We start from the raw sequence: 11,628 nt of genomic DNA, 5'->3' as shown, positions 1-11,628 counted from the left end.
AAGTTAAAAATTATATAATTAACTATATTATAAATTTTTTAGGTAACTTGCAGCTTAAGATATTTTTTAGATTATTTTTTTCTTAATAACATTTAAATTACTTTCAAAAATTTATTTAAGAATCAACAGTAGCATTATCTTCACCGATGAAGCTAGATTGCTGTAATAAAAATGCTACATTTTAGTTTCTTTCATATTTTATTAGAGATAAAACAACTAAATTTTAAATTAAATAAAATTTACGTATTCACTGAATTTTGGTTACTTTTTCGATTTGTTATTTTTAAAATTATAGCTCCAATATAATGTTAAAGTATGTACTTTTATTGTTTAAGATATATTTTCGTTACTTTTTATTTATTTTAAGTAACGCTATGTTGTCTTGTTGGTTATAATACTTTTAGGTTACATTTATTTGTTAATAAACTTATAAAATATTTTTTACTATCTTGTAAAATTGATTGGTATATGAAATTTTGTTTGATTTTTTCTGATAAATCAAATCAAATATAGTATTTATCCAATTGCTAATAAATTTTATTTGAGTTGAAAGTTCATTATTTTTATAGTAAAGAAATTAAAAAATTATGAAGCAAACAATTAGTAACTTTTAAAAATATTAAATAACAATTTTTTTTTAATAACTAATGAAATTGATTGGTAAATTTTGTTTTGTTTAAAGTTAAATTAAATGAAACTAAAATGTTACTTTTAATTTCAATTATCTTTTTCAATAAATAAAAATATGCTTCTTATATATTAAAATAATTACATTAAATAGTAGGACTAGGTGATAATGGTGTAACTTTTGTGATCAAAGGATTATCAGTGATAGTTAAAAATGATTTTTAAACTAAATCTAAAATAATGGGAAATTACTCCATATACTATTTTTAACTTTTTTTTTTTTTTTTTCAAATTTACAGTTTTGGTTGCTCCGGTAGTTGCTATGTGAGTTGTTATACGGATTTTATTTACGATTTAGGTTGCTCCATTAGTTGTTATAGGGTTTCTGTGTAAAATTTCGTAAAAATGTAAAAAAAAATATATTTTAAATTATAAAAATAAAAAATTTTAAAAATAAATAAAAGAAAAAAAAAAGAAAGAGAGAGAATATTTTTTTTTTTTTGAGTAAAAAAGAGAGAATATTTGATGGTTCCATAGTTATAAAAAGGAATAAAATTGTGATTATTATTATATAGATATAATTTAATATAAGGGAGGAGATAGATGTAAGAAAGAGAAAAAAATAGCGTGTAAATACATGAAGAAAGAAGAAAAAAAAAACAAAATAAAAGGATAAGTTAAAAGTGTAAAAGTAAAACAATAGCAGCGTGCGTATATACTTGTCCAAATAAAATAAAAAAAACAAGGGTATATTTCACAAATTAAATAATTAGCGTTAGTTATGACATTTATTTTAAATTTTGGTCTTTCAACGTAAATTTCTCTTATTTATTTCTCTAGGTCCATTTAGGTAGGAGAAGTTTTTGACTTTTGGGTTAAAAATAATGCCCAAATTACTACTAAATATATTAATATGAGATAACATTTTTCCAATTATAATAATTAAATTAAAAGATATTGAATTTAATAGAACATTTCTATTAGGCACCAGTGGTGCCTAGCACTTTCTCGACATGTAGCATTGCGATTGGCTAGCGATACTCCCTAAAAACTATTATATTAAATTATGTAGGACCCAATACTTAATTACACCAATAGCGATATTGACACATAAGAAGGTGCTAGGCACCACTAGTGCCTTTTAGCATTTCTCAATTTAATAATATCATATGCATAAGTTATCTAAAATGGTGAAAGGTGATTAGTGACGAACATCACATTTAAATCATTATTAGCACGTAATTTAATTTAATAATTATTACGAAATAACACTAATTATTTATATATTTTTTCAAAATAATGTTAAGGACCACTGATAGGCTATAACTATACTCATAAGTTATTTTAAAGGATAAATAACGATTTAAGTATCTAAAATTTAAATTTGTAAGCGACATAAACTTAATATTTATTTTAATGGCATGAGTAGTTAATGTTTATAAAACTGTAATTTTTTTTTTAATTTTATCAGTACAGACTTTGTTTGAAATTATAAAAGAATATTTGGAAGTAACTAATAGTACATTGAGTACAAATAAAATTAGAAAAAAATTACAATTTTATAAACATTAAGTACTTATGCCGCTAAAAATAAATATTGAGTTTATATCACTTACAAACTTAAGAATTTAAATACTTATAAAATTATTTACCTTATTTTAAAATCAATCTTGAAAAGCTGCAAAGATTAAATTAGGTATAATCTCTATCATGACAAAGTTAAGGTCTCAAGTACTTATATCAAGTATTTTTTTTTTTTTGAAAATAGTATATCATATATTTTAATTAATTACACAATATATTTTTAAAGTTATTACACACATCATATATATTACGCGTTCACATTCCAACAAACACATGTTATAAACTATATTAATTTTAACATATTATATCATCTAAGAAAAAAAAAAATAAGCCACACTTACTACAAAAAAAGTGCACCCCTTTCAACATTAATTGTGTTAAGCGCATAATATGTTGATGGCAATATGATCTACCCATATCGACATGATCAACGCATGGATATTTTAAGGAAAACTTACAAAAAAAAATATACAAATTTTTTGTTCAATCTTTATAAAAATACTGTCATACGGTAAAAATTACATTTATACTATCTTGGTCATTTTTTTTTTTTTTTTATATTGTAAACACCAAAAAAAAAAAAAAATGAAGCCACCATCTTCCACACCTACGAACAAAACCACCACAAGAACACCAAAACAATCGGAAAACAACCATTTATTTCGGTGAGATTGAGAAAAAAAAAACAGTAAAATCGACAACAAATAAATAATCATGGCAAAATAACTGGAAAACAACATTAAAACAAATCAAACAAAAAAAATTAAAAGATGATTATAAAAAACTAAAATATGTTCTGCACAACCTCAATACCCAATGTAATAACAGTTATATTTGCAAGCCCAATCTTGAAAAATCTGAACTAAAAAACTAGTAAAACAACACAAAAATAAATAACAATAAGCAGATATAACTACTTAGAAAAATATAAAAGAACCACACACTTAATTCAATTTTTTTTTCTAATGAGCTCGTCAAATGTATTTTTAGGAGAACCAAAATAAAAAAAAAAATAACCACAAAATAACTATAAAGAAGGAAGAAGAAATGTATTTTATAGCCTCCATCTTCCACACCCACGGATAGAATTACCACAGCACCATGAGAACACCTAGAAAATAATCATTATTTCCAACAAGATGGAGCAAGAACACTGAAATCGACGTTAAAAAAATAAATTATGAAAAATAACCGTAAAACAACACTAAAACAAATAAAAGAATAAACATACTATACTACAGTATAAAATTTATAAAAATACATAGAAAAAAAGTAAAAAATACCGCCTGACAATATTTTTGTAAAAAAAAGATAAAAGTTAGTGTACCATGTAAATTTTCCTACTTTAATGAATAAAAGTGTAATCAGGGCCGGCCCTACGTATAGGCGGGCTAAGGCCGCGCCTATGGCCCACTCATTCTCATTTTAGGAGACTAAATAGAGAAAACACTTTTTTAAAAATATACATATTTTTTTAATAATTTTTAAAAATATCATTTATCTTTTATAGTAAAAGCTCAACAAAAAAAAAAAATTTGCCAATAACCCATTTTAACTGAGTGGCCAACCTGAGTTTAATGGAACCCTTTTTTTTTTTTTTTTTCCAATAAAGAGTGTAATGTAAATTCAAGAATTTGAAATTTCCTAACTAAGGACAGGTGGGAAAAATAATGAAAGAATAGTAGTTGGATAATCGGAGTTGGACTCCAGTCTAAAAGAAATACATTGGAATGGTACAATGGAAAGTGTAGACAAAATCTTGAGGCCCCATTTGTAGTCGCAGACAAGTAGATGATTTGAATTGCGTTAGTCTCGATCCTTGCCGGACTTGTGGAACGCTCTACTCATCTTTGTCCTCGTCTTCATCATAGTTGAATGGTAATGGTACAGATTTGAATGCCCTGTACTTGCCCACGTTGTTCAAATGCTCATTCTCCAACCTGATATATAACACAAAACCCATTTACTAAAGTGTCTAATTTTATATATGTTAATAAATGACAAACTCAGTTACTCTTTCTACAACAATATTTCTTTATATGTGTGAGTTCTTGTTAATTACCTAAAGAAATTCCAAATGCCACGACGGACGATCTCCAGCAAAGCAACAATGGCTATTAAGGTTTGTCTATGCAAGAAATTGACTTTGAAATTGAGCACAGTTTGCAGCCAAGCAAATCTAAGCAAGACATTCATGCCCTGCAACAATCAAATATGTACGTAACATCGTTCAGTAACAGTTAAAAAATGAATTTTTAGGATTAAAATATTTAAAAACTACTGTATTTAGTTTAATTTAACTTACAATAGCTACAAAATATACACTGTTGTGTGGGACCAAAAGCTTGTCTCTCAACCATCGATTCTTAGAGTTACGCTGAAGAAGGCCCCAGTCGAAGACCAAGTCCCAGTAAGTTGAAACAATGGCCGCCAAGACTGAGAATACCCAAGCAGCAACTTTCCAACTAACAGATGCCTGGTTGAGACTAAGAGCTGTTCTGACACTTACAGCCACGATTGTCAAGAAGTATTTAATACCATTGTAACCTTGCATTGGGTCCTTCTCTTCGTACAAACGACGAAGGCACTGAAGAAAATAAATAAATTGCTAATGTTCAGTATAATTTCATAATAAAAAAAAAAAAATTAAGTGAGAAATTAAAGAAAAGAGAAAGAGCAAGTTTACCTGAAGCAGGCGAGACATGTATGGGACAGCAGCAACAAGAAAAAGAAAAATTTTGTATACACTGTTGTCTTTGCAAGTTGTTTCTCTGTGTTTGTAGTCACCCCAACCGTAGTAGCAAATGTAAAATTGGATACTTCTCAAAGCTTGAACTTGGCTCGTTAACTGATCAGCCAAGAAGAAATCTGGGAGTGTTACCTGTAATAATATAGCAAAGGTTACACATATTTAGTAATTCTCTTTGTAAGTCTTAGAGAAAAAAAAAAATTATACACTAAATATTCTTCCTACCTTGTAGAGAGGAGCAAGGAGTCCGTGGAACAAGCAGGTGAGGAAAAAGTATCGACTTGAGCGATAGACAATGTTCAAAGGGCATATCATAATCACAGTAACAACCTGCAGAAAAAAAAAAATCTAGTTTTTCAAAACCATCATTTTTGTTTATATGATTTAGTAGAGCTGTAAAGAAATTAGTGCTTACCACAAGCAACAGAAGTGGGAGAAGCTCAGTTAGAGCTTTGTAATCTAGAGTTCTTGGGTCCATTTGCATGTCAAGATTTGAAAGAACACAGCCGAGTGCTAAAGCAGATAAAACGAAGGCTGGAAGCATAACATCTCTGTAGCCTAATTCTGTTCCTGGTTTGAACCCAAAAATGAAGGGGTAGTTAACTCTGTATTTCCTCCAAAAGAACACATTCGCAGCATACATAACCATGTGCAACACAATAAACGCAAAGAACCTGCAGTAAAAAAAGATTTCAATAATTAAGAAATGAATAGATTTTTGGTTACTTGAAGAAAGAAAATAAAAAATTAATCCACGAGATAAACTTACATGTATAAGGGAAACATGATTTCCATGTACTGAGCTCTCCCTGGCTGGTCCATGATTTTTCGAGTACGAATGATCAAAATAAGGGCTAATATGAGAGCAACTGTGCAGCCAAAAAAGAAACCTGAAAGAATTGTCCATTAAAATATAGTCAGTATATGTATACGAAGAAAGTAAAGTGTAACTGAAAATAAACAACAGTATTGAAGTCTTACCAGTCGTAAATGATATTCTGTGCGTTTCTCTTTTCGCTTTTGGCCTTAAGATGGACATCCCTTTACTGCGGTTTGCATTGGAGAAATGCTTGATATATGTAGCTTCTACCCTCTCCATAAGCTTGGTAACCTGTACACAAAAGTACTATTAGTATTAGATAATATGATAAAACTAAAGAACAAATTGCAGCTACATAGTTTAAGCTTGACACTAGCTCTGTGACTTAATACAGTCTATTAATTCTCACCTCATCAGAACTGCCAAGGTATGACTGGTCCACCGTTTTCATGTAAGATTTTGATGCATCTCTTGAAGTAATCTGCAAAAGTGAGAGACAATTCAAAATATAAGTAAAGTTATTGCTGCAAAAGTGAACACATTTTTAGGTTCAAAAGAAATGTATATTATTCTTGATATAGCAAATTACCTTATCATACTTCTTCATGATCTTTGAGAATGCCAAGGTATTCAAGAAGCTGAGAAAGTTCATAGTAAAACAAGTTAGCCTCTCGGCTAAAAGAGAAGACACTAACACAATCCAGCAAAGTAAAGTACTAAAGTTATCTCTTTTTATTACCTAAAACTCTTTAGAAGTCTAAGCTTCTGGTAAAACTCAACGAAAGCTTTCTTAAGTTGTTCTTCAACTTTTCTAAGATTTTCCCTGTTGAAGGTCAGCTCTGTCTGCTTAGGAACCTTGAGAACGCCTTTAATGGTGGAACGAGGAGTCTCCTGCGTTTGATTCATTGTCACATGATCTAGAATTTCCAACGGAGCTGGTCTAGTTCTCCTAACATTCCTTGGTGTCTGAGCTTCAACTCTTTGGTTCACAATGTTTGCACTCCTCTTCTCTTTCTCATCTTTTTCATCGTCTCCACTATTTTCTTCAGAAGGCTCCTGAAGGTTGTTTGATCCTGCCTCTTCGATTGCATCCATGACATTAACTTTTCCTGTTACACCACAACAACAAAAAAAGGGGGGATAAATCAATTATCATAATTAAACTATAAATAACTAGTGTTTGCTGGCTATATATGATATCATGTCATAACAATATTCAAACTTACTACTAGCTCGAATGTTTCTAGGAGTGGTGGCTGCCAAAACTGCAGCCGAAGAAGCAATATCAGAAGCCAGACGAGTCATCTCCACAGATCTGTCGAACACGCCGGGGGGATTCTCAACTTTAATTCGAAAAGCGATCAAAGCATCCATTTGCTTGTTGAGCATAGAAGCTTCCTTCATCACCTCCTCCACTTTAGACTTATAAAACTTGTCCACCTTGTTAAACTCCTCGTCCAGCCTCCGGAAGTATACCAGCTCGTACTCTCCTCCTTCCTCTGATGCCATGAGAAACGTTGTATGGTAACCATGGGAGCCATCTTCTCTGGTTGAGTTAACCAGAATGGCTTGACTTTCAATGTCGTTTCCCGGGATGGTGCTCGACGTTGGCGAGTACCGGCGCGTGCTGAACTGTCTGTTCATCAGACCACTAAAGGCTCTGTAAAGGGTTGGCCTCCGATTAAGCCCCATCGCTGCTGGCGGTGGCTTGTTTTTCTGTCTCATATTTTGGATATCTTTCAAAATGGTTTTCAGAAAATTATAGTCCATGTATGCTTCTTGCCATTCCGGCACCATTTGGCTCGTAAATTCCTTCCCGAACTTCATTTTTGGCGCTTTTTTAACAAGTAATGTATAAATTCATATAAACAATAAAACAACGCCCTTTGTAGATTCGTACAACTTTCGCAAGAAAATGAACCGTATGGTATCTAATCAATATCACTAGCAATCAGTTTAACAATTGGTTGGATCGTTTTCTTGCAGAAAAAAACTTAACATAAACAAAAAAGAGAATGTTATAAACTAAAATGAAAATAACCGAGATGAGATTTTGCTTTGCTTTGTAAGGAGGCTGTCTTTATATACACGTGCACGTGTTCATGACAAAATAGGAGGGCCCGAGTCTAATGTAGTGCTCTTATTTTCGTAGGCATCCTTCGTAGAAATTTCAACCAAGTTGGGCAATAAAAAGAGCGTTGATTAACGTACGGTTTCATGAAGAACCAGCCAAAAGTGTTTTTGCTCAGTCAAAATGATTGTCTTAACAAGTCAATTATTTATTTCTCTTATTTAATAGAATAATTATCTTCTTTTACATCGTACTTATTAATAATATCTTCTAACTTATCCTTCGATCACATTTGATCCAATTTTATCGTTAAATAAGTAATGCAATAAATATGTGTAAAACCTCGTTAAATAGAGTGTGTTGATCTGATTGGTTATTACCAATTGAAATATAAGATCTATATGTCTCTAGAGATTTTGGTCTCGTTAAAAGCTGTCCTTGCTCGTCCCTAGTTTTTAATCTTTTAGTCAATAAACGGCAAAGTCAAACCATTAGAAAAGTCAGTGAATTGGTAATAAAATACAAATCAGATGGCGAGATATGGACAAAATTGGGAGTCTGCTGGGACAAGTAATCCGGCTTCTCCATAGTAATCAAAAAAAAAAAAAAAAAATCGAAAGCCAAGTTTCATTTATTATACATAATAAAAAGGGCTGTGTTGAGATGCAATTTTAAATTTAAAAATTTAGTTAATAAATGTTTATTTTTGTAAAAAAAAAAAAATTAACAAAACGATAAAATATAATAAATTAATTAATAAAAATTATCAAAAATATATTTACTACATATTAATTTTTTATCAATTTAAGTTATATAAATTTTTTTAGTATTAGATTGTAATAAAAACAAATAAATATATTAGAATTAAATATATACAACAGTAGTTAATTTAAAAATTAATATACTGTAATAATAAAATTGTATATCACAAAAAAATTATAATAATACTAAATTAATACTTAAAAAATATATATATCATGCTAATAAAATTATACATATCACTATTAAAATATGTATATTATATCAAAAAATTTATGTATAATCAGTATATATAATAAAATAAAAAATAAATACCATCTTAAATAAATGATTTACTATATACAACAAGCATCATATATCCTATAACAAAACATATATACCCATCTTTGTTAAAAAAAAAAAACATATATATCCATATAAAAATATAACAAAATAATATAACATTATTAAAAAGTTGTATATGCCATATTAACAAAATTATATAGAACCATAAAGTAATTATATCATACCTACAATATTACATATCACCTTTATATATAATAAATACAAACTAAGCATGCATGATTTAAAATAAAATGTTATACTATACAATAAAATTTATTTATCATACAATAAAAAATATAGGGTAAATACTATTTTGGATCCTGTATTTTGCAAAAGTTACCGATTGGACTCTCTGTTTTGTTAAATGACAAAATGGATCCTGTATTTTCTAAAATGGTAAAAATAGAACTCTGAGCTTAGTTTCTTACGACTTTTTTTTTTTTTTTTGATATAACCAGCTTAAAGACACTTCCTAATACGAACAGATACAGAAAATGTAAACAGTTTTGTTATAGCACTTTTAGACCAGATTATAATTAAATTTTATTTTGACAAAAATCAGTTCAGGGTCCTATTTGTACCATTTTAGAATATACAAGATCCATTTTATTATTTAACAAAACAGAAGGTCCAATTGGTAACTTTTGCAAAATACAGGATCTATAAGGATATTTACGAAAGAAAAATTATATAAATTAAAACACAAAACATATTGTAATCACTATTTGTAGATAACTATTTAAGTGTGAGTTATAAAATTAAAAGTCATTATCTTAATCATATTTATGAATGATTCAATGCTATTTATTATTTATAGGTAATTATTTAAGAATGTGTGTTATTAATTTTTTTTTTATTATTATTTTGTAAAAGATGAAACGAAAAAGTGTTGAGATGTCACATAAGCTCTCTTATATTTAATTTAATAATTAATAATACATATTAAGAGTAAAATAAAATAATTAAATAAATAATAAGAGTTAACTAAAATAATTACGCATACTTTAAACAAAAAAAATAATAATAAGTGATTCAAAATAATAATAATAATAATAATAATAATAATAATAATAATAATAAGTGATTATTTTTTTAAAAGAAAAAAATAATTAAACAAAACAAACATACAAAATAATACTAGTTTAGATTTATAAGATTCAACATTATTCCTCCTAATTTTGAATTTATAAAATTAATGTAAAATATTTTTTGTAATTATAATATTTTTTATAATTATTTGAGATTTGAGATAGATATGAATTATTATTAGACTATTATTGAATTTTTTCTTTTTCTTTTTATATTTTTCTATACACAACTTAAATATAATAAAAGGTAAATGACGGCGAAACCCCCAATACTTTTATTTTTCTTGCATTTAATCCCCCAAACTCAAATTTGGGTGGTAAAACCCCCAAAACTAGGAAATTGTTAGCAATTTACAGTTTCCATCCACTTTAGGTGTTAAGTGTCATGCTGGATTGTCCATGTGTACATCTACGTGGACACGGTTTACACATGGCACAATTTTATTGGTCCACTTAAAAAATTAAAATAAAATTATTTTTTTTTTCTTTTCAATTTTTTTTTCTTTAAAAAAAATTAAATAAAAATCTGAAAATAATTAAACTTGAAAATAAATTTAGTTTGAGGGTATAAATTGATCATGATAACCCTAATTGGAAACCCTAATTTTCTTTCTCTTTCTTCCTCAGTCGACACCCATCTTCTCCCTCTCTCTACATTTGTGCGGCGGCCACTGGAACGACGGGACCACTGTGCTCCGATCACCCATGCCTCGACAGGACCACGAATCATCGTCCTCAGATCCAAAAAATCTCCAGGGGCACACACGGGGTTAAGGCCTCAAATGGGATTCGTCGTCTTCCTCATCGTCGTAAATTCCGATCCCGTCTTGCCTCAATGACGATCACGCCCTCAACCCCTCCACCGTTGCCAGATTTAGCTTCAGATTTTGTTCCTTTTCTTTTTAACGCCAAATTTGTACCCTCCAAAAATCCCTCTAAGAGCGAGAGAAGGATCGGGGAACACGAGTTCCTGGGATTTTGTGGCTCGTGGAGGTCAGCCATGGCCTCCGTATAGCCTTCGACGAACGAGGGTGGCTCCACCCAAAAAATTGAGAGAGACCGGCGAGAAGGGGAGAGAGATATTAGAGTTTTTGGTTTTTTCTAAGGGTTGCAAGAATGGAGGTGTGGTTCGTTTACACCACCGGCGCCGGTAGAGGTTCGACTATCATTGGTAGAAGAGAGGGAGAAAGAGATGAGTTAGGTTTTTCAAATTAGGGTTTTCTAATTAGAGAGAAGAAATGAATGAAAAAGAAAAAGAAAAGAAAAGAAAAAAAATGTTTCAGAATTTTTATTTTATTTTTTTAAAAAAGAAAACTGAAAAGAAAAAAATTATTTTTATTTATATTTTTTTAATTTTATTTTAATTTTTTAAATAATTTTTTAAGTGGACCAATAAAATTGTGCCATGTGTACACCGTGTCGAAGTAGATGTACACATGGACAATCCAGCATGGCACTTAACAGCAAATTAAAGTGGATGGAAACTGTAAATTGCTAGCAGTTTCCTAGTTTTGGGAGTTTTACCGCCCAAATTTGAGTTTTGGAGGTTAAATATAATCAAAATAAAAGTATTGGGGGTTTTGCCGCCATTTACCCTAATAAAAAT

General features: G+C 29.4%; 1 protein-coding gene across 1 annotated transcript; it reads right to left on the bottom strand.

Moving 5' to 3' along the window:
* Positions 1–3,780: 3,780 nt before the first annotated feature.
* Positions 3,781–7,829, bottom strand: LOC133033359 (phosphate transporter PHO1 homolog 3-like). The gene is made up of 12 exons (XM_061108077.1): positions 7,007–7,829; positions 6,520–6,889; positions 6,370–6,418; positions 6,190–6,261; positions 5,942–6,071; positions 5,730–5,850; positions 5,376–5,634; positions 5,186–5,290; positions 4,898–5,092; positions 4,517–4,798; positions 4,274–4,410; positions 3,781–4,151 (listed from the first exon to the last, which is right to left on the bottom strand). Exons 1-12 carry the CDS (start codon positions 7,605–7,607, stop codon positions 4,052–4,054), a joined length of 2,421 nt encoding a protein of 806 aa, XP_060964060.1. The 5' UTR covers positions 7,608–7,829; the 3' UTR covers positions 3,781–4,051.
* Positions 7,830–11,628: the final 3,799 nt, after the last annotated feature.

Source organism: Cannabis sativa, unplaced genomic scaffold, assembly GCF_029168945.1.
Source record: "Cannabis sativa cultivar Pink pepper isolate KNU-18-1 unplaced genomic scaffold, ASM2916894v1 Contig4, whole genome shotgun sequence".
NCBI lineage: Eukaryota > Viridiplantae > Streptophyta > Magnoliopsida > Rosales > Cannabaceae > Cannabis > Cannabis sativa.
Note: the sequence above shows the minus strand (reverse complement) of the source record. Positions and strands in the feature narration are given on the sequence as shown.